General features: G+C 37.9%; 1 protein-coding gene across 8 annotated transcripts in view; it reads left to right on the top strand.

Moving 5' to 3' along the window:
• The first annotated feature begins 340 nt into the window (after window positions 1-340).
• Window positions 341-23,740, top strand: part of LRCH3 (leucine rich repeats and calponin homology domain containing 3) — a 34,967-nt gene continuing 11,567 nt past the window's right edge. For 3 of the 8 annotated variants that reach the window (XM_088525506.1, XM_088525509.1, XM_088525504.1), the window contains exons 1-16: window positions 341-533; window positions 2,043-2,169; window positions 2,950-3,055; window positions 3,249-3,385; window positions 4,321-4,430; window positions 7,103-7,196; window positions 8,152-8,272; window positions 10,259-10,407; window positions 12,086-12,162; window positions 14,919-15,014; window positions 15,429-15,480; window positions 15,636-15,776; window positions 17,069-17,131; window positions 18,235-18,288; window positions 21,444-21,524; window positions 23,034-23,105. In XM_088525506.1, the coding sequence (XP_088381632.1) occupies window positions 346-533; window positions 2,043-2,169; window positions 2,950-3,055; window positions 3,249-3,385; window positions 4,321-4,430; window positions 7,103-7,196; window positions 8,152-8,272; window positions 10,259-10,407; window positions 12,086-12,162; window positions 14,919-15,014; window positions 15,429-15,480; window positions 15,636-15,776; window positions 17,069-17,131; window positions 18,235-18,288; window positions 21,444-21,524; window positions 23,034-23,105 (1,668 nt within the window). In that variant the 5' untranslated portion in view covers window positions 341-345. The remainder of the gene's footprint in view (window positions 534-2,042; window positions 2,170-2,949; window positions 3,056-3,248; window positions 3,386-4,320; window positions 4,431-7,102; window positions 7,197-8,151; window positions 8,273-10,258; window positions 10,408-12,085; window positions 12,163-14,918; window positions 15,015-15,428; window positions 15,481-15,635; window positions 15,777-17,068; window positions 17,132-18,234; window positions 18,289-21,443; window positions 21,525-23,033; window positions 23,106-23,740) is intronic. The other 5 variants (XM_088525507.1, XM_088525505.1, XM_088525510.1 and 2 more) reach the window with 5 other exon arrangements.

The raw sequence follows: 23,740 nt of genomic DNA, 5'->3' as shown, positions 1-23,740 counted from the left end.
ATAAAGTGTAATAACTTCCTCAATTTTTAACCTTTTCATTAAAACATGCAAATGCCAAGTCCATAATCTAAAGATAGTCCTAGAAAAGAGATTGGAAGCTGGCCCTTTTCAGCATCTTAACCTAGCACCATGAGCATTAGGCAATTTGATATGTGAGAGCACGGCTGCTGCGAGTCTGCTTGTGTCTCTCTTATTGGGGCTGTAAATTTTTGAAAGAGGTTGGTTTCTTTCCTGTGTGAAATGGGAATCATTTTTTAATCTTGAAAATTTAGCAGGACGGCAAAAACAATTCCTGTCGACCTCTTTCCTTATTTGTATATCCACAGGCATTACTTGCTTGCCCTCATGAGTTTTCACAGTGTTTCTTTTTTTTTTTTTTTTCTGGCAGATTTGTCACGGAACAGGCTGTCAGAGCTCCCAGCAGAAGCATGTCACTTTGTCTCCCTCGAGAGCCTTAATTTGTACCAGAACTGCATTCGATGCATACCAGAGGCCATTCTGAACTTACAGTCTTTAACATTTCTAAATATCAGGTAATCTTTATCTTAAAGACCTTGATTTAGCATCAGTAGTCTGGGTTTATGCATTTTGGGATGTTAATAAATAATACAGACATGGTGTGCAGCCGTTCTGTTGTTATAGGGCATGTCCCTGAACCAAAGCAGTCTGAACCAGACTTATAGACTTAGGCTGATCGGAGAACTCAATGACTAAGAAGTGGAAAGTGAAGGCAGCTTAATTCCATTCTAAAGGACTTTCAAAACAAATTTCAGTAACTTTCATGTGAAATACAGACATGCTGATGGAAAAGAGGGAATGAACTTATTGGAGAGTCCTTATTATTCACCTCTCAACTGCTAAATAAGGCTTACTGCATTTCCATGTATGTTGGCTGTACTATTTGCTTTTGAAAGAGCTTTCTAAAGCATTAAATGCTTATCTGCTTGCATTGAAAGCTAATTGCCACAGCAGAGGCCGTTAATGAAATTCAACTGTGTATAGGATTCTCTCTTTTTAGAAACAATGTTTTAGGAGGTGTGGAAAGTTCCTAGCCATAAACTGACAGTGATGTCAAGCGAGGAAAAAAAAATCAGGCAATTTCTTTCTATCGTTATATTTTGCCATTTGAATTTGTTTGTGTTTCTTTATTAGTAGTATTATTAACAACAATGAGAATTGCAGGAATAGGATATGAGTCAGCTATGGATTTCCTATTGCTGTGATCTCTAGCAGGTGCAGTCCAATTATTGTTCTTTTAACAGCTGCAGTTGGTTCACCTACTGCTCAGAACTTTTTCTTCCAGCAGGGAAATGTAGGCTTCAGTCATGAAAAGAACTAAGACTGTATTTTGGTAAACATCAGCATCTGGCTTTGTCCTTAGTTAAAATCATAATAACTTTCTGATAGTCCAATCACTACTGCTTGCTATGTTTTATTTTTAAAGAGAAGCTTTCCCTTTTATAAACCATTCTCATCCTGTCTGATTCATTCTGTGGGGTTACAATCCAGTCATATGGCCTCACATTTGCTTTAATAGTAGTTTATTGCGAAATGTGCAACACTGGATTCTGAAACAACCAAATTCCTTATACCATGATTCTTGATCCACATGACCTCCTGAATACTTACAGTGTATTTCTAATTGAGTAAATAATGACTTCCTCTATGGGTTTTGTATGTGTTGGCCTGCAATAGTTGCTATCTGAAAGGATTTCACACTGTGCTCAAATATATTATGTTGTGACAGAGTGTGATCAGTTATCAGAAGCACATCAGAGCACCTGAAAATGTCATGTTCCCCCACCCATGATTTCCAATGAATCAATCAGTTAATACCTCATTCTGAGAGTTTATTCACACATAACTAGAAAAATCAAGTAACAAAGGAGGTTTCATGACACTAATTTTACAGTAATAAGAGAGCAGTTGAGCTGATAATTATTAATATTTGCTTTCAGTACATCTTTCATTAAATTAAGGTGTGAGGCAATTTTTCACTGCAGCAAGATTATGATGAATTTCTTTTCTTTCTGTCCAAAAAGTCGAAACCAGCTCTCCACACTGCCAGTACACCTGTGTAGTCTGCCACTAAAAGTTTTGATAGCCGGTAATAATAAGTTGGTTTCAATACCTGAAGAGATTGGACAGCTCAGACAGCTGACAGAGCTTGTGAGTATGCAGTTATTTTTTTAATTATTGCTATTTGATCTTTAGTTGATGTGTTTAGTAGGTTTGTATGTGTTTCAGAAGAAATAACATTTTTTTAGCTAATTAAAAACAGTGCAGTGATTTAGTATGTCTTGGATGCATGAGATCAGAATTGTTTCTTGTTCTGCTAAGAATTCTGTGATTGTTAACTGTCATTTGGATGTCATTTCAAGTAACTGAAATCGGCTTTTGGCCTAAGAAAGCCTCGTTTCTGTCATTGTATCTCCAGCTTTTTTTTTTTTTTTTTTTGACTTTGCGATAGAGATATTAGAAAAAGAATATGAAATATTATGAGAGACTTAAAGCATCTGATTTATGTGTAGAAAAGATACCTTGCATTGGGGAACGAATAAGCCACATCACCTCAAGAGTTTTCCCTACTTTTGAGGGAGGCTATATGGAATTAGAGCTTCTGGTGCGTTTTATTCTGTCACGAAACTTTCATATGGGAGGTTGCACCCTCTCAAATACCATAAAGTAACTTAAGTAACTTGAAATAGACTTACACATCTGAATGCTTAATTTTTTGAAATTTTTATTTGTCCTGTATTTAAAATGAAAATAATGCCTCACCTCAGAAATGAGCTGAGAATTTAATAAATCCAAGCATCCAAGGTGTTACATAAATAGCTGTCTTTCTTCTTTCAATCCCTAAATAGAGCACCATGCCTCATAGTTAAGAGACTTGCCAGTTAGTGGCAGTAATGTCAAAACTGCTAACTCTTTATTCTTGCTTTGTAGGATGTGAGCTGTAATGAAATACAGACAATACCTCCCCAAATTGGCAATCTGGAGTGCTTGCGTGACCTAAATGTCAGAAGAAATAATTTGGTGCGTTTACCTGAAGGTGAGATAAAAGGCTGTTGGTTGTAACAGCAAAAAAATTGAACCCTTCCAGATGCTTTTTAATGTTTTTCTTCCTCTTCTCCTGAGAGCTGGATGCAGGTGCATTTAATTAATCATTTTGTAAAACACACTACTGAGTTTTATGCTCCTTGCTTTTAAACCTGCTGAACTAGATATTTACTTTCTATCTCCAGAGCTTGCTGAGTTGCCTTTGATTCGGTTAGATATCTCCTGCAATAAAATAACAACAATCCCCGTTTGTTACCGGAACCTCAGACATCTGCAGACCATCATGTTAGAGAACAACCCCCTCCAGTCACCCCCTGCACAGGTAAACTTCAGCCAGGAATTGGGATTAACATTTTTTCTGAAAAGTTTATATTAGAGCCTTTACTTAAGAACGAGTTTAAGTAATGTTTATGCTCTAACAGTTGTTAATGTATTTTGCAATTTGAAGAAGCTTTCCCCATAATAATGGCATTAGTAGATTCTAGGCTATACCTAGAATCCCACTGTGAGCATCTTGCTAATATTAGCTGAAGATTTCTAATAGCTATAGTTTCAGGAGAGCTATGGGAGGGAGGAAACAACTGTTAGGCAAAATTGGCTTGGTGCCACTCAAATGTTAACAATTAGCCTGAGGACCCAGTTCTATTATGTATCCTGTTTCATTTTGCAATAGTGTACTCGCATCAGCCTTTGGGCTAGAAACTGCAATATGGTTAGTGGCTAATTTAAATTGTACTGTGACTGTATAAGCGCTTCAGTACTACAGGTTCCAGTGCAAGCCGCTCCTTCTGAATCAAGAGTGGCACATGCTAAAACCTGTAGTTTCCTCCTCACTGTAGAATGCAAAAACAGCTGCCATTAGCTTCATTCACTTCCAATTTGAGCATGCTTTGGCAGTCTGCCACTGCCATTCAGAGTTGGGCATGGGTGGGATGTATCTCTTCTAATGCCAAGTTATAAATTCCGGTGCTTATAAATGCCTACATCGTTTGCCTCGTGAAACCTCAGTATTCAGATGCTGAAGTTACATGCGGAGCAGATGTACATGGAAAACAGCTTCCACTTGTTTGTCATGGGCTCCCCGTGACGCTCCACTGTAGCTGTTTCTCTAAAATGCAGAAGGGTTGGAAGAAAAGATGCATTGGTTGATATAAATGTGCTCATTGATTACTCACAACAGTGGTTTAAGTGTCTTTAGAGTGCTTTGGAAAAGTGCTGTAGACTTTTTTTGTTTATTTGCTCTTATTTTATTTTTAGATATGTATAAAAGGAAAAATTCACATATTTAAATACCTAAACATAGAAGCATGCAAGATAGCTCCAGATTTGCCTGATTATGATAGGAGACCCATGGGGTTTGGATCCTGGTAAGTTTGGTACAGTATAAGTTCTGTGTTTTGATGTTGTTTGAACTTGTTAGCTATCTGAAATTGAAAAATTAGATCCAAGGATTGTTCACTGGTCAATGCATTGATGGAAGTGTCTTTGAAGAATATCATTTGTTATCTCATGTTGCATTCTAGCATGATACCACTGTAAAAGAGCAAGAGTTCAGAAGAAAAGGTAGGTAATATCATATGTAAGGCAGTGTTAGCATTAATACACAGTAAGAAGTGTGTGCTGCTATCTTCAGAGTACAGGGTTATGCTCTCACATTAGTAACAAGTGTGTTTACTTGAAAGATATTAATATTTTCTGCACACTTACTGAAGTATAAACCTGCTTTTATAGGGTTTATTTTTACTTTATTTTTACGCTTCTGTGCAGAAGTTGTAACTACTTTGCTCAAAACGTAGGTGCAAATGCTGATCTCCACCCCATTGGTAAACTGTTACTCTTGGCAAACTTTCATTTGGCACAAGTGCTTAACATCAAATATTGAAACAGTCTACTATATCAGCTGCTAAATTACGACAGAGAAAAGCAGGAGTGCAGATTTATAACTGTTACAGAAAGGGAGGCAGTGAAGAATGAAGCTAAATGCATTTTTTTAATTATCTTGGAAAATGGTGATAAGGTATGGAGGAGTAAGTTGCAAAAGAATGTACCTCTGTCTTCGCAGTAATAAAACACAAATCAAAGGGCCTGAGAGTATATCATGATGAGTTACAGATTTATGAAAGAGAATTTGCATGATAGTCTCACAGAAAGATTCCTCATCAACACTGTATGTTTTGAATTATTTTTCTAGAGGAGGTCAACATGAGTACCATAATTATAAGTGTTACTCTTGTTTCCTGGAGTATAAGCTGTTGCTAACAGGGTCTCTGCATAACACAAGAGGTGCCCTCCTGTTACTGAAAAGAAATAACATTTTGGTTCTAAAATGGTAAATTATATTGCTCTGTTGGTGTTGAGCATAGTTTATGTTTAAGAGAAACGTCTATAAAATCAGAGAGAAACTGTATTATTGTCTGTACTTTTATATATATATATATATATACACACACATATATATATTCATTAGTTGCTTATGTGAAATGAAGAGAGTTAATGTATCTTAATCATAGCTTGGAATTCTTAGTACACAAACAAGTCTAGAACCAGTTCAGGATACTTCTTCTAGAGTCACCTCCAGATTCAGCCATGTGAATTGAACTGGTTCTGTTGTCACTGAGCAATTTCACGGTTATTCTTTTTACTTTCTCAGCTGAAAAAAGGGATTTTTTTTTTTCTTTCCCCCTATTTGCCATTAAGGTAGATGATCTGTTCTGTTCAAACACAAGACCATGAAGATGAAACAGTTTTAACTAACCAAAATTTTATGCAGGTGTAAGAGTTTAGTAATTTGTGTCTGTTTGAAGGACCTAGAGCTGTGTAAAAGTAAATATATATCTAATATATATATTAGCCACTTCTCTAGCTCTTCATCTGTTTTTATTTATTTATTTATTTTACGCTTGTCTGAATGTGCAAACAGCACAACGTGGTAGTCTGTCATTTTGTTCTACAAAATCCCATGCATGCCTATGGCACTGCATACATAACAGTAATAGCAGTCCTTTAAAAATAAGTATTTCCTGAAAGAGGGGTATTAGAGGGAGTAACAACTTGAGTGCAATACAGTGAGAAAATGACTTGCAATTCAGTCATGATGGGGTGGAGCAATTAGCTTCCTGAAGCTTCCTGAAGTTCGGGCTGCCTTGCGTATTATGCAGTAATTACTGCTGCGCTTCCCCCTGGGGCATGGAGTGCCATGGAACAGTTGACGCTTTGTGAAGTGCCATCTGCAGCGGGTCAGACAAGTCCCATTGTTTCTGTGCTCTAACTAGCTGCAGCAGTTGCCAGACTTGACGTCTGTGATGGCCACGCTGCTGAGCCCAGAAACTTAGAGAAGAACTGAGTGGCTGTTCCCTAAGTGTGTATTGTGACATGTGGCACGTGTCTCGTGCCTTTGTCTAGATGTGTCCTTCACAAAGTCAGAGTCTGTAAATAAAAGCTGTACTTTTATGTTATTCAAGTGCATTATTTGAAATTACTGTCCTGATTTCTGTGCGTTTTCTTAGGTAGGCAGTTCTGATACGAACAACAGTTCTATAATGCTGTGTACTATTCTCTAGAACATGTATATTCTGATACAGCTATATTCATAATAATTTTACATGATTTTGTGATTGCTTATAAGAAGGCTCAGGAAAAGAAGGCAAAGGTGTTATTCAACCAAGCATTTGAATTAAAGAAAACGAAAGTTTGACTCCTTAAACAGTGAAATAAGAGATGACTTTTTGCCATTTTCTGTGTCAAGATTGCTGTTTGGGGATGTTTAGGTAAATTCTTTGGATTATATTAGCACTTAAAACGCTAGGCAGTGGCAGGTGGACGCTTGACTGACGGATAAGAATGTTTACAGCTATAAACACGTAGCTTCTTGTTCTATGCAGCAAATGCAGTATGATGCTTTCTAATAGGCTGAGTCTGTGAACAGGCTCCAGCTGGGCTTGGAAATCTGTTCATCTTTTTGTTCTGTAATAGCTAGGATTTTTTTTTTTTTTTTGCAGTGATATTTACATTGCAGTAACTAAAATTATGTGTTTGACAGCCATGAAGAACTTTATTCCAGTCGTCCGTATGGAGCACTAGATTCTGGCTTCAATAGCGTGGACAGTGGAGACAAAAGATGGTCAGGGAATGAAGTAAGTGTTATAGTTTTATTTATGTTGAATGGAAGTACAAGAAGGAGATACGATAAAAAGGGTAGATTTGGAAACATGCTCAGTAGATAACATCACAAGTTATTTTGGGGCAATAAAGCTCTCACACTGTAAGTTTTATTACTCCAAAAAAACTTAAGATTTTCTTGAGAAAAGCAAAAAATTTTATGCAATTTATACATTTTTGTACCGGATGAATACAAAGTTGGAAATAATTAAGAGCAATGTGTAAAACAGTGCATAACCAATTAATTTATTGGAGCATGACAGGTAACAAAAAGGGATTTCTCATTAAACAAAACAGAAAAAGCTAATCACCGTATTATATTACAGTGTTGAGTCATCTTCAATTACTCATGAATTATTGTTTCTAGAAAATAAATCAGGGTTGAAAATTAAGTTTCAAAAGTGAGATGAAGGTTTCATAATCTTACTTTACAGCTTTTATTTAAAATGCTAAAAATAAAATCGCTTTGTCATTTATAAGCGGTAAAATGGGCTCTCATAGGAAAGAGGCTGTCAATTATTCTCCCTAGCAAGAAACTCCCTCTCTCCTTCTTCCTTTTGGAAGAAGTAGAAAAGGCAGAAGCCAAGACATAAAGTTTCCCTGCAAGCTACACTCCATATACCTGCTTGTGCCCCTGCCTGTTTATTTGGAAGAGCTCTAGTACCTCCATCCTAGGATATTTTAAAGCACCTGCAGATATTGCAGAGAAAAGACTGTAGGCCAGTCAATTTTTAGGAAAGCTTAAGTAAGTGTTGTTTAAAAACAATGTGTTTTAGCTGTATTTTGCTTTAAATTAGTGTTTGTGGGCACAAGGCAGAAGAGTTGAAATGGAAGGAGAGATAGCAATGAAGCAGCTGAGCTAAGCAGCACAATAAGATGTTTCCAAATAAAAGTGTGTTCATTCCTTGATTTCACTGTTTGCTTCTAAAGCCTACAGACGAGTTCTCCGACCTCCCTTTGCGTGTGGCAGAGATCACTAAGGAACAGCGACTGCGAAGAGAGAGTCAATATCAAGAAAACAGAGGTAGCACAGTCGTAACTAATGGTGGAGGTAAATGGTGATCTTAGTATGTTTATTGTCTATCATTCCAGAATATTTGCTGTAAATTGTTTTAAGTGGAAGAAATGGAAAGGTCTAGATGGAATTACACTAGAAGAGCACCGTGTATACGGTATATTAAGGGTATTACAAGGTAAAATCAGGTGGTGTCAGGACTGAGATAATATGCAAATCATTAGATAAGTCAGCTTCTGCATATGTGCTATGCTTGTTTCCAGTTACTTCAAACTGTGTTTTGGAATCATGAATTCCACTGCGTGGGGTTTGCTTCTTGAGCTAATGGGAAAAACTTGCAGTAGGAGTAAATTGTCCATGACCCATGTCAGAATGAGATGAGTAGTTTTGCCAGGGAATTTTGTATTTCCAAGTAGCAGAAATGTGTTTAGATAGAAATCTTGTGTTTCCATCCAAACACACAAGTATTTCTTAGCAAGTTGCCCTTGTATTTGATCAAGGTGATAGTCCCTCCTTCAAATGAGCTCCAATAATCCCTGCTATCCCTGGCCTGCAGTCCAGTCCTCCTTTTGGTGCTATCACCCAATTTTAGTATTCTTCCATGTCTTTGCTTTTGTTCATCCATTCTTTCTCCTGCACACTGCTGGTTACTAGATGTCTTTCTCATTCCAACATAGTCTGATTATTTGGCCTCTTGCCCAGTGGCTCTCCATTTCCCCTTTCCCTTAACAGTTCTGATTCATGTTCTCTATCTCTTTAGTCTATTTCTTCCCAGCTAGTCTTAATCTTCCCACCTCAGCTCCCACTTTTCCTTCTCTCTTCCTCGCACCTCATCATCTTTTATTTTTATTCTTCTCTGTGACAAAATTTTGCTTTCTTTGCTACCTTCTAGAAATATCTGAAACTTTTGGATTGACTAACTCTTATACATGCACACACCAAAAAAATCAGTTCAAACGGTCAAATTTGGCAAAGTTAGAAGAATTGAAAGCATGATGTTATGGGAAGCCGTGGGCAGCCTCAATAAGAGGTAGTGCTGCCAGCCCTGCCTCTTAAGACTAACTTAATTTTGTTCTTGGAGTTTTGTGCACCAGACATTTTGAAATGCCTCATGAGTCTTAAGATGGAGTGTGGTCAGGTCATGGGGAAGAATATCTGAAGGAGAGGCACAAACCACAGCATGCGACTACCAGTGGTGCAGGAGACCCTTTCCAGTTCTGTACTGACCTCTTAATGCAGTTACTAATTTAGTTCTCCCTCTACTGCATTATTTCTCTTTAATAAGCAAGGCTGGAAAGGAGTTTCTGAAGATTCGAAACTGAGATGGAGATTTAATGAAGCCAAGGGATAGAGGAATGCTGTTTTGGATGGTTGTAGTAGCAGAGGAGGTGGCTTTGGCAGTAACAGTTGCTGGATTGTGTGGCAAGGCAAAGAGAAGTCTGTTTAAGACGAGCAGGAAGGCGGGGGGGTGAGCAGAAAAAGAATGTCTGCAAGAAAGTCTGGAGCAAGACTGGGGAGAGTTTTAAGAGCAAGAAAGCTCTGGTGCTCAGAAAAGGGGCTTATACTTTCCCCTGCATCCTCAGCACAGTGTTTCTCAAGACAGTAGTTTGCTCCATGCCATGACTTTCAAAACCCCTGGACAGAATCTATAGAAGCAGTGGCAAGTAAAAAAAAATGCCTTGCTATCGAAAAACAAACAAAACCCCACGGTATCTACTTACTTTTGCAGTGACAAAAAAAAAAAAAAAAAGCTATCCTCAAGCATAAATTTCAAAAGAACATGCCTCATGTATCTTTTTCTCACTGCTTTTTAGAAAGAATTCATTTTATCATTGTTTCAAAATCTGATGCTTAACAAGTGTTAGCAGACCTGGCAGAATTCAAGAGCTTTCAGGCTTACTTTTCCCATATGGAAGTAAAACTGTAGATCTTAGTTCCTGACATTGTTTTAATGGATTCTTTATTCTTCCGCTCCTGCTGATTATCTAATTCTCTGTGTTTCCTTTGTGTATGTATGTCAAGTGGAACATGACCTCGATCAGATCGATTATATTGACAGCTGCGCCACAGAAGAGGAGGAGGAAGAGGTGAGGCAACCCAAGTGCATGGACGCAGACAGCCTCAGCTCACAATTCGTGGCATATATTGACCAGCGGCGAATCTCTAACGAGGTGGTGCTTTTACTTAAATTGGTTAAGTTCATATGCTCCAGGAAAGCCTTTTGATAGTATTAATGGTTGGCTTGTTGTCCTTGGAGGTTTCCTTTGGTTTGAGAAAATAGATATATCCAAGTCTGGATTGGAGCAAGAGCACTACTTTGTGCTTTGTAGGTCAGAGCTGGAGTGTTAAGCTGCCTGAGTGCCCTTTGGGGTATGTGGAATGAATCTGAAACAGCAGTAATTTTTCCTGACGTGTGTTCCTGTAAGTTTACATGTAATAAATGTTTTTTCAAGGGAATGCTCCCTTCAGAAAATACTGAAGTTGATACTTCAAGGTGGTAACTGGTGATACCTGGAGTGCCAAATGTGTTTACTTGGTAATACTGAACGAATGTTGGCTTTCTCAGGGGCAAAATACGTTGAGTGTTATCTGCATAAAGATGTAGTACGAATCTTGAAAGTGCATTAGTTCATATTGATTATAAGTTATTTGTCAGTAAACTTACTGTTTTGAGCATCCAGCTTAAGTTTAGGCTAGCTTAAATTCTAGGCTCTTTGAAAAGTCTGAAGATTTACAACAATTGCTTTTTCTCTGTTAGTCTTGAGCAAGGCTTTGAGATGTTGCCACTGGTCCAGACTGGATATGTACATGCTCACATTTCTTAACCAAAAATATCTGTAGCTTGAGGTAAATCTGGCACTAAATTGTTTTTCCATCAGTAAAAGAATACAGTAAGTGAGCTATAATTAAAGTATTGCTAGACAGGTTAGACAATTAGACAGCTTTTTTACACACAAACAGGCATGAGTAGCTCTGAGAATTGCCTTGTTTTCCCCCCTCAGAGTCTTTCTGTTCTTTTTTCCCAATGCATCTAAATAGTATTTTTTTTTCATTTTTGTTCTCAAGTATCCTTTTGATTAGGTTGATATCTAATACTTGCACTGGAATGCCACAGTTTAGAAAATCTGAATCTGCACTACAGTCTCTGAGAATCAGGACACATGTACCTGTTTCCCCACAATGTCCTGAAGAAGAACTTTGTTTTCACATGTTTTCCAACAGCATGCACATTGTACTGTGTTAATAATAGCAGCTATTGATTGCTTACTGTATCCAAATGACATCCTAGAGCAGACGAGTGCAATAATTGCAGTAAATTTACTGTGACTTTTCTTAGCTTGTGCGTTACTTTCTAGCTGCACAAGCATTAGCATGCATTTGCTCAAAATTCACTAGAATTGCTTGGAAACTGCATGATTCGACAAAATTGCACGATTTGCTATTTATAGTAGCTGCTGCTGTGAACACATGGAGAATGCTGTTCTCTGTTACAGTCACTTGGGTGCTAAGCATTAGAAAGTCTCTTTTGAAATCTAACTAAAGAACCAGATTCTTAGCCAAGCACTGTTCTCTTCTATGGGCTTTTGGTATTCTTGTAGGAGCCTGGTCCTCTTATTTACTGTACTTTATATTATTGTTTACTGGGTGAAAATCAGTGACACAAATATCTTTTGGAGAGACATGTATTTTGCAATTAAATCAGAGACTCATTCCATTTGAAGCATAAGCACAAGACCAAACTTAAAAGAAGTTATTGGCAATACAAGCTGAAGACTCTGTTAGGTGCAAATAGTGAAAAGACATTGATGTACATCCAAAAACTAACTTAATCTGTGTTATTTTGCTTAGGGTTCGCCTGTAAAGCCTGTAGCCGTCAGAGAATTTCAGAGAACAGAGGATACAAGGCGATGCTTACATCAAAATAGGTAAGCATATGTAGTAACAGTAATTGTATACAAAATTTTATGACGAATGCAGAGTACATATTTGCTAACTGATTATCTTTAAAAATGCCATTTTCTTTAGCTTTGCCAGAAATATGCATGGCACTTTCCAAGTAAGCCATTGTCCCAGATTAGGGAGTCATATTCTGATGGTGGCAGTGACCAAAAGGCTGAACTAGTCTAGAAAAAAAAATAGTCTTTAAATCATTTGCTTAAAGAAATTTGTCAAGTTAAAACATACACATTTTAATTGCTTTAATGTGTGTTTTGACACTAAACATTTTGAAACTAAGTTGCTTTAAAAAGATAGAAGGGATAAACATACTGCATGTCTAGAGGAAGCATAAGAAGGCAGTTACCACAGAGTAACTGATGTGCTGTGAAATCATGTTCTTCATTACCTCTTGGTCGCTGTAATATTGTAGGGGTTTGTTTGAGATTAGTTGGGTAATTTAAAATCAATTTAATTAAAAACAAGCCTTCCTCTGGCATAATGATGGGTTTATATCAGTGAAGGAAGAGACCGCAATGAGAACAGAAGACTGCGTAGCTGTTTAGTTTAACAACGTAGACCTTTGAATTTCATCAATACTTTAAAATGTTTGGCTTGTTAGTGCTTACCCTGAAAAATTAGGTCAGAGTTGGACAGGATATAAATGAGGTGGCGAGATTTGAGAAGAGACTTCTGGGTGTCTAGTTGAAAGAATAGAAGATAGGCAAATATGTAGCTTCTTGCTAGTGCAACTAAAATCAAAAGTGACAGAATGTGAACATGCCTTTGAGGTGCCTCAATATTTTGTGGAGTAAAAGTGCATGAGCAAGAGCTTGGCAGAAAATTGGCTTGCTTGTGCTAGGTTTATTAAAAAAAAGATTGAAAGCTGCTGGCTTTTAAGTATGTCGTTATTTATGCTGTCAGTAGAAATTCATTTTAATGGCATTCAAAAACAGTTTTCTAAGGGAAAATGAAATCAAGAACAGTGTGTAAATTTCTGCAAAATTATGATGACTTTTTCAGTAAGGATTTTAACCTGTGCAGTCAGAGTGTAAATATTGATAGAATAGAGGGTAACTCCTTCAACATATGCCAGCATTCCTATAGTGTCCACAAGGAAGACATGAAGTAATATAGCAGTTAGCCATGTTCCTCCCAAAAGAAGAGAGTACATTTGGTCTGAAAGACTGTTTTGGGGGTTTTGGGGTTTTATTATTATTATTATTATTATTAATTTTTTTAATTTTATTTATTCCTGTTTGGATGTTAGTGGTTGACATGAAAATAATAAGAGACTTTACAAACACCAGCTTGCATGACACATCTGAAGGAAATAAGATTGGGCCAGTTAGCCAGGAAAGAGTAACTGTTACACACAAGATTTTGGCAAACCACACCGGTGATAAAGGCAACTGTAGTTCAGTAAGATGTCCAGTGTTTTCGAAATTTATTTGGAGGTGGTAGTGGATCTTTATGCAGAAGTACTTAATCAAAGATCTAAATGTTCATATTGTGCTACAGCAGAGTGAAATTCTTAATGGGGCACTAAAAACAGATCATAATGTTAATGCCTTCAAAATTCAGGAAAAACAGCTATATGACAATTAATCATTGACTTATATTAAGCTTATATTAGTGGAATATTTCATTGTGACAGCCACAACTGTAAACTGCTTCCACAATAATTCTTTGCAAATGCCTTGGCAGGCAGCCTATTTTTTTTTTCGCCATACTGGAGCCATTAAAACTCTTGAAGAGTTGGATGTAATGCAGACTTCATCTCAAGAGTACTTAAATTAGTTGATTCAGTTCAGCAAATACAGCCTGTGCCTGTGGACAGCCTGTGGTACATTTCTGAGTCCAGGCTGGGTGTGCTCCGATCTGGATATGGATCTTTCCTCTCGGCACGTAGCTGAGCCCAGTCCTGTGCTTCAGAACAGCCCAATAATGGATCTGTCACGTGTGTCACTGTCAAGTGACAGAGGAGACTTGTAGCATACGGACCTTCCACATCTCCTGACCTCTCCGTGTGGGTGCGACAATTAGTCTGCACAAAGACAACAGGGGTGGTGAATTTTTGGAAATGCACTTTTAGGTTTCTTTCTCTTACACAATTGCACCGTGAGCAAAACTTTCTAAGTTTAGACTGTCAGAATAAACTACCCCAACCTCCATCCACTTTCTTTAGGGAGACAACATAGCAGGAAACAAGCAAATATTTGGGAATTGTTTTGGTGCTAGCAGCAGTCTTCCAGTGAAGAACTGACAGCAAAAACTCACTTCTACTGTTGATGTGATAGATGTGAGACAGATCGGTTTTTGTTTACTTGGGCACCCCAATGGCTTTTAACACTGACAGTTAGAAAGTCATCATTTCATCAAGGAAGTGAGATTTATTCTGAAAGTATCAAAGAGGATAATGTTTAAAAATAATAATAAATCTATTATTTTCAGAGCAGTATAAGGTCCATAATAACCATAGTCTTGAAGGAGGCTTTGTATATTTAAATAAAATTTTATTAAGCAAGTTACGTTCTCTAGACAATTGATTGCAGGAAATAGAATCTAAGTTAGTATAGCAACATGGCTTTTTAAGTCATCCTAAATTTCCCGTTTGTTGTTTTACAAAGCTAGTTGTTTAGGCAACTACTTTTACAAACAGCAGTACCTAAAAAAAAAAATAAATCTGGCAATAATATATATGCATCAGTGGCCAATCCAGCTTCCACCTGATGTTTACCTGCAGGAATACTGATGAGTTACGAAGACCTGAAACTTTAAATTTGATGCAGGACAGAGAGCAACACCGAGTACTAAGGAATTATGTGGACAGGACAGAGAGGTAGGGGAGAGAAGCGTATAGCTTTTGTTGAGTATATTTTTTTTTAATTACTAATTTTGCTAAATAACAATAGTAACCAGCTCCTCCTTGATTGAAGAACATATGAAAAGTTCACAGATTGGTTACCTAATCAGCTCTGAGATCATCCTTATTAAGTATTGGATGTGTCAATCTAAGCCAAATGTACAATCCTGCTGATAGATCTTGAGCTGTAAAAGAACTTTATCTCTGCTCCTGAAGTGTGATGGAAACTGTTGTCCAGAATTGGTCATTATCGCAGCAGTTGGTTTAACAGCTCAGCTTGTTAAACACTCTTCTATAGTTAATAAGATTTGTGCATTGCTGACAACTCATATATGAAACTTGTTCATATTTAAGATAAAAAGTATGCTTATTCTGTTTTTCATTTGTCAGGCCGTTGGCTGATTCACCTTACTTTCTCTCTCTATCAAGTCACCACAGTCAGGTAACACACTGAACTCCCTTGTTTTATTCTTTTGCATAAGCTTGACAGAAAAGCAAGCTTGCTTTAGCCACAAGGCATGGGCTGTTCCTCTATGTCCCACCTTTCCTTCCCTTGGTAGCTCTGTCTCTACAGCCTAGTGCCTTGTTTTGTTCCAGGTGCCTAATCCAGACTCTGAGCTGCACCACAGACACATAGAGCGTACCCGTCGGGAAGCCCAGCTAGCAGCACTTCAATACGAGGAAGAGAGGATGAGAACGAAACAGATCCAGAGAGAAGCTGTCCTTGACTTTGTTAAAGTACCTTCTTTTAATGCCCATTTGATACCAAACCTTTGTTTCTTCTAATCCCTCAATGAATTTTAATTGTCAGGAACATAGACTTGTACATTGCAGCCTTGGGCATGCATGGTGTTGTATAAAGCAAATGGAGAAACAACATCTACTCCCATTCATGGTTGATGCTATGGACAAAAGTAGAATTGGGGAGGAAGATGGAATAGATTTACCCAAAATGTTCGTTGTAAAGAATTCTGTTTCTACCTTGCAAACCTCATTCTCTCAATTTGTCATCTTTATAGATGTGACAGGGCTGGTATAATGAATCACAGGAGTCTTAATTTGGGAAAGCTCAAAGAATTTTAAACAGAAAATTGGCACAGAAGAAAGCAGTCATATGCACAGGAAGATAATGTTCCCTGACCTATTTCCATATTTTATGATGCAGAAATAGGTTTTATACAGGTAAAGGAACGGTGCAGATTTATGAGACGGCAGCTGCCCTGTGGGCAGTGCTTTGGCTTTCATGGCAGCCAGTGTGAAGTAGTCTGCTCTTCTTTTATAATTCCCTGTAATCCATAATACGGTTTAATACACAAGCCTGTTTGTGCCAGTTGATTTACATTTGTCATGCTGTTTACTGCTCCAGTGACCTATCAGATCTTGTCATCACCAATTCAAGAAATGCTTTGGGATTAGGATGGTCTGCAAAGAAGAAAAGAATATTATATTGCATCTGTGTAATGTATAATGTTATTTTAGGAAAAGATTTTGAACTGTCTGAAACCAGGCTTTTCATTAATGCTAGTTCATCTCCAACCCCTGGCAATGCTGTAGAAAAGCTGCCTTTATTATAGATTCAGCTCAGCCTTTTAGTTGAAGGCTTTTATGCATTTCAAATGCATTTTGTTCCTCGGTGAGCCTTTTTTTGTTTGTTTTCTGCTTTTTTTTATTCTATCACCTTTGTTATTCATGAGCACTTTATTCTCAGCAATGATATTCCTCCCTTGGGTTATATTTGGGGTTCATTATGGATCTTTAATATCCAACAACAATGAGGGAGGATGTTTTTCTATGGCACAGAGGTGTTTTTTTGTTTCTTTTTTGTAGTTCATTTGGTATCTTTTTTTATCTTGATTGATAGTATCTGGGACATTTCAGCTCAGAAAAAAACAGATTTTTCCCAATGCCTGTATATTTAAAAACTAAGAATATCTTTTAAAACGCTTCCAAGTGGTGCTGTTTTGTTCTGAGTATATGTGTGTCTGTCATATCCTTTAAATCAGTCTTTCATTTTTCCTTTTCCTGTATAGCAAAAAGCATCGTTAAGTCCTCAGAAGCAAAGTCCTCAGAAGCAAAGTCCTTTGGATGGTGAGGTAAGACCACTCTAAGAATTTTGCTGGCAGTTTCTGAATTCTTAGCTTTCTCTGTCAAAAATATTTTCCTAGTTATAAAGAATTTTTCATTCCTGGGCTATAGCTTTTTTTCATGCTTAGTAACCATTGGGTTTTTTGCTCATAGGACCAGCTTAATGTATTATTTTCTTGTATTTGTGTAGATTGCCTTATTGAGAGTGTTTTGTTTTATTGCGTTGTTTTTCTTTTCTGTGTTCTGTATGGAAAATGCATTCCATTTTAAGATACTCCTTGGATGCAGTACAATTAAATTCCTACAGGAGTATCAGATGAGTTTTTGTGTTACAGTCATTTTTCCTTCAGCGATCATTTTTCTCCCTAGGTTTAGATTACTAGTTATTCCAAAAAAACAAAAAAATAAGCATTAGAATTTTGAGGTTTATCAGATATGGGAGAAAAAAGCAGTTTTAATGTAGTGTAGTTTTTTAATTTAAGTAAGAAGCAAATGGGGGGAAGTCACCTAAAGCTCAGTCTTTCGAAATACACAGACTTGAGCCAATGACATCTATTCACTTTCTGAATTATATATTATATAGTAACACACGTGCCATCCCCACTTCCTCTACGTGTCATCCCCACTTTCCTCTGGGGAAAGTTCACTTAGTAGTATCAGACCATTATGTTTAATACACTTGGAAAATGCCTCTGAAGTAATATTGTTAAACTTACTCATTTTCTGTTTGAAAATTATCCAAACTTGCAGTTTTTGAAGTTTTTTGCTGCTTTGCTTTCTTAATGTTCTTCTGTTCTGAACTTACACTTCCAGAGATTCTTTTGTTCTACCACAGTAAGAATTGTGAATACAGAGTTGTCTGAATTTGCTTGAAACAGCACAGAAAGCAGAACAATTAATTCCTGAAGTGATAAGAATAAACTATAATCCATGGGTCATATGGCTACATATTCCTGTGCTTCCTTACGTTTACTTATATATGGTGTGGAACTGTGGAAAAACTGCCTGAGTGTGTGGTAGAAGGGTCATACGTATTCCAGAATGTCTGTCTGTTCATGTACTGTGTCATTCTGTGTGTTTCTGACATTACTCCATCTTTCCCACCTCCCAGTGTCCCTTTCCATCCAGAAGGTCTCAGCATACTGATGATAGTGCCTTGTTAGTGGTAAGAATCCTGCACGCAATGACCTTTCTATGTGGCAGATTCTAGAGCATAAAAATAACGAGATGTTACGATTGTCTCCAATTAGACCAACTATTTTAGAGCTAATCTAAATAGCATAAAACATGATCATCTTTGAAAAGTGGCTTAGCTGTGAACTTTGATGCCATGAATACTTCTGTGACACTTCCACTGCGAGCAATTCGGTGGTAATAAAGTGATGTTTTTCCATAAAAGACTTAAAGCTTACCTTGTGCTGGGAACAGAAGGGCATGGCTGGTAATGTGAAACACGTTCTAAAATTAAAAATACACCTCTCATAGTTCCAGTTTGATTCCTCCTGTATTTAGCTTACATCCTAGTTGATGAGCTCTTCGATGTTAAATAAATAATTTTAAGGCTTTGCATGTAGCCTTCTGTTTAAACTTGTTTACATGCAGCATACAGTGACTAGAAATACTCAGTATCTCAGTAATCATATCATAAAAAGGGAAAAACTGCTCTACATCCCAATGCTACACATTATGAAATATTCCTAATACATTTTTATTGTTTATCAGTGACAAAATCAAAAAATAATCTATTTTGGACACTAGGAAAAAAAATTATATATTCATTTCATGTTTTATGCTATTTATTCCTTTATGGTATCTTATCAATATAGCATAATTAAAAATTTTAATGCCATAATCTTTGCCTATAAAAAAAAAAAAAAAAATCAGATTTGCCTGCTGTTGCATGACTGCATGCCTGGGGTTTATTTTCTTAATCCATGTGCTTCTGTGATCTGCCTAAACTTTCATTGGGCAGTGCTGTCGAGTAGAATGTATCTCATCAAAACACGTTGGTCAAGATATTTATTTACTGTCTCTCTATTCAGATTTTTTTTGTTTATATTCCTGCTATTGCCTGTCTGGCCCTGTGTGGGGGAGAGAAAGAAAGCTCGTATAATATCAGTGTGCAATTCAGTTGTCATTATGCATATGCCTCTTCAGAGGAATCACAATCAGTATATAAAAATCTGCTCTCCTATTTATATAATAAGAAACAGGAGAGAAAATAAGTGAATTATGTGTTAAGTTTTGCTGTTCTGTTGTCAGTGAACTCATCTTTGGAATGTATTTTAAACATGCCCATAAGGACCCTATTTGTATTTGATTATGTGATCTTACTGCTTCCGTAGTATATTAATACATTGAATTTTAGGTACATTTATATACATGCTTTGGAGTTTGCAGAAATTATTTTGGGAGGGACTCCCATCATTGCTGATTTCTTTTTTTCTCAATTTGCATCCGTGACTTTCACAAAGAAGCGGTGGGGTTGATAGGGAAAGATCAAATCACTTTTGAAACTCTCTTTATTCCCCTTTTCTGTGATTTCTTATTCTTTCCAGCAGCACTATAATAATAAATGACATACTGGATTTTCTGAATTTTTGAAGTAAGATCTTGAGATTTATTTTGTAATGGAAATATATGCTGTGTCAAATGATGACATATGCCAGGACAGCTGTTTCTAGCAATTACTGGAAGTGGAACAGTAAGCCCTTGCTAGCTCATGAATTTGTAACATTTTTTTCCCTTATGAATATATTTCCTATAGTCAAACTTGTTTAACAGCAAGAAAATGTTTATTAGTATCTTTTAAATTCTGTTTCATTTCATTTAATGATTTCCCTGTCCTTATGAAGTAGAAATTTAGCTAGATCTTATTTTAAAGGATGATCTTCTCCTCCACTGAAGTGTAGGGGCATTTCATTTCAAAACTCTATTCAGAAATAGGAGTTCTCAGTACATGTTTTCCATTTATACATAATTTCTATGTCTTTCTCACTCTCTGCTTAAATAGCATATGTGCTCATACAAACTTTATCTGACACAGAATAAATTATTTTCAGCATTTGAACTTGCAGATTATTTAATTTTAAAAAAAAGCTAGGTTTTCCACTGATTGCTCTAGCTTTATGGTGTGGGAATTCTGCTCTGTAGCAGTGTGCTATGCAGAAATAAAATAAAAGCCCTTTTGTTTAGTATTTCCCTCATTACATCAGAGCTCTATAAATGGAGTAGTTGCTTTGCTTTTGCTCCAAGCAATGTTTTCACCTCAGATACAAGTCAAAAATACAAAAACAAGTTTAACGAGATAGAAGGCAAGCAACTATTTTTTTATTTTGCTGCTTCTCTTTTCTGGTTACTATTTTTTTTAGAAATTTTCTTGAATGCAGAACTGAAACCGAGTCAACTTTTTATGTTTTATCCCGCCTCTTGGACAACCCTAAGTTGCCTTTTTCTCCCCGATTCAATTAAAATTGTTTCCTTGCATTCGAAAAGCCCTTTTGAGGAGTGTGCTTGGAGTCATGAAGCAAGGACGCGCGCCTCCCCTGAGCACTGATAATTCACCTCACATCGCTCCTAAGCGCCTGGGAGCTGCAGCGAAGGGGCGTTGGGCGTCAACAATCCTGCTTTTCCCCCAGTATCTTCTCGTTTTCTCTCATGCTGTCCCTCACAAGGCAACTACTATGGAAGAAAACGCCGAAGTACCAAGCATCCTTTGCTTTCTCTCCCGCTGCTTCCCAATTCCCCTCTGTGGGGAGGCCCATGAAAGACTTGAAAGTGGCCGGTAGCTGGGGTGGCCTCTCCCGACACGGCCCACGTGTGGCGGCCGCCTCGGGCGCTTCCCGCTTTGTGTGTTCCCGTTGCGGCCTTGGCTGTGGCCCGACCCTGTCATGGCAGCATCCAGCACATGGAGCCGCCGTCATGTTTTAAACAGGGGCTTTTTAGGCACCACTGCACTACCAGGAATAACTATACAAGTAAAGCAAGTAGGGCTTGAGCTGTACTAACCTGTGCCCTGGCATCTGTTTCTGTAGTCAGGCATTTAAGAGTCAAATTCTCATTATTAAAATCTCCTTGTTTGGTTAGTGCCGATTTCTGGTGCTCTGGCAGACCCAGTGTCTCCAATAAATTCTGGCAAGGGAAGATTTCTGGGACTTCAGCGCTACACCTCGACACAGAGTGCAGCGCGTGGCCTGGCGTGTTGCAAGCCCGAATTGCAGCATCCCGTTCCTTTTGTGTTGCAGCAGCCTTTTCTTGCGGTTGTTCTCTGCCTCACCTCTTCCTCTCTCCCTCCCTTTCTTTCCTTGCCATCCGGGACAGAACGGCTTTGAGCCTCTCTTTGTGTTTGAGATTGACAATAACACCAATACCATTAAAAGGCGGCCAGGGACTCGCAAACAGGTGAAGAGCATGCGGTGTGAAACTGTTGTGGTTGTCGTCCCCTGTGGTGTGCTGTGTCCCCTCCGCTCTGCCCGTGGGACATCTCTGCATTGTGACCGCTCCTTTCCTTTAGTCTGCACCACCATCGTCTTGTTCCTTTTATCCAGAAATAGACAGTTCAGTTAACCAAAACCTGTGGTCTGCAATGTTTCATTTTGATTTTTTTGTTCGTTTCTTTGTTTTTCGCTCCCTGTGACCACTAAGGTTTTATTTGCTTAAGTCAAGTGGTATTTTGAAACTCTCGTCTTAATAAAATCCCACCACACTGCTGCCTTGAGGACCTGCTACCAAGCCTGCATGACTCCTGCAGATGCTTGTGTTTAAGGCTTGCCCAACATGTAAGCTCTCTTTTTAGGCCTTCCTGGATACATTCTTCTGAAGAGGCAGAATAGCTGTGAATCACTTAAAGCACTAACAGCCAAAGTGTGTGACTTGCCCCTAGAGAACTCCTAGTTGTCAGTTAGTGTGTTTTTTTTTTTTTTTAATAAGTTGCTTTGCTGCTTTGCTATTTTAACGCTGTTTCAGAAAGTTTTGTTTCCTTCTTGAGTCATCCAGTCCTCAAATGTTAATGTTTTGTTGTGTCTTTTTGATAAGTGGAGGGATGGAAAGTAGTTCATGCCAATTAAAATTCAGAAGGCAACATTTGCACTTTTATTTCAAGTGCCTGGGATATTTGGAGCCCCAAGTAACCTACTTTGGACTTTCCTGTGATTTCATTTTTGTTCAGGCAATACCCACAATTATGTTACGTGTTTAGACAGTAGACTTTCATAGTTGACATTATTTCCCACAGTTGGATACGACCTTGTCCCTTAGCAGCAGTATTGGCTGAGGAATTCTTGAAGGGGACCATGTTTAGCCATTTAGATACTCCCGTCAGTGGCGTGTGTATTTTGGGATGCTGGAGCTCCCGTTCTGGACACATGGAAAATGGAGAATTTTGTCTGATTGAACTTCTCAAAGGTCAGCAGTAGGTGTTTAGGGCACAGAGTGATAGCGTGTCTCAGAGCCTGTTAGATGTGGGTTATCTCTTCAGTCACAAAACCTGCTAAAACTGCAGAATGTGTTTGAAACACACTATGTTAACACATTATGTTAAAAGGAAAGCTGTTTTTATTTTGCTCACCATTGCAGGGTGAGCTTCCCCTTTGGGGCTCGAGTCTGCTGGCATAGGCTCTGTGGTCATAATATAGGAGCTTTCACCCCATTTATTGTTAGTTCTGCTTTTGGTGTCCCCATGGTGTGTATAAAAGGAATGTGCCACCTCCCAGGCTTGTTAGCCACAAAGTTTATAGGATAGGCAGGCTTTAACTGTAGTTCAGCAAGAAATCTATGGTTTCCTGTCTTTTGCTGTTGAGTGTTTCTGACCCACCTCTTCCTTTCTAACTTGTCTAGCGTGTCCTGCCTCTGCACGTGACCTGTCAACTGTTTTGCTAACACTGCTGCTGCCTTCTCTCTTTCTGTGTTCAGTCGCTCTCAAGGTTGAGTCAAGAAGGCTGTGCTCCTACCCTGCCTAATGCCTCTACCTTCAGACCTGTCAAGGTATCTCTTGCTATTATCGTTCAAAAAGCTCTTGGATCCACACATCTGTTTTAACAGGTGTTAGTGTGTCAGCTTCTAATCAAAAGTTCAGGTAGGGCATGAACCTGATCTACCTGATTAAATTATAGTAGATATTACCTCACTTTAGCTTTAGGCTCTGTTAATTATAACAACATGTTAACCAGTATCTGTTCTGAGGGGTTCTGTCATCTTTGTTGCTTTTTATTTTAAAAAAATGATTTTCCTCTTGACCAGTTTGAGTTAATTAGAAGTATTTTTGTTGTGTTCTATCAGCTTGCTTTTACCACTCAGTGAGGTTACCCTATATTTCTTTCTTTCTTTGTGGGAATGGTTATAATGAGTGCATTCATCACAAGAAATCGTACGTCTATGCACACACCCTAATAAAACGACAGTGTATTTTATTAGGGGAGGGAAGCTCAGTAAACAGCAGTTTTACATTAGCAGAGATGCAAAGGGAGGTTGTGTGCTCTTACCAGTGGTGCCGTTACGCAAGTTCTTTGCATTCTTAATTGTCTGTTTTTCAGTGTCGTCTTGTGAGGGAGGTTTTTGGTTAGAAGTAAGAGTAAACAAAGATCTGTCACTGCACTGTCAATGCCATTTCATAATTCTTT

Source organism: Tinamus guttatus, unplaced genomic scaffold, assembly GCF_059628265.1.
Source record: "Tinamus guttatus ecotype Peru unplaced genomic scaffold, ASM5962826v1 Tinamus_guttatus_pri_ptg000227l, whole genome shotgun sequence".
Classification (NCBI taxonomy): Eukaryota; Metazoa; Chordata; class Aves; order Tinamiformes; family Tinamidae; genus Tinamus; species Tinamus guttatus.
Note: the sequence above shows the minus strand (reverse complement) of the source record. Positions and strands in the feature narration are given on the sequence as shown.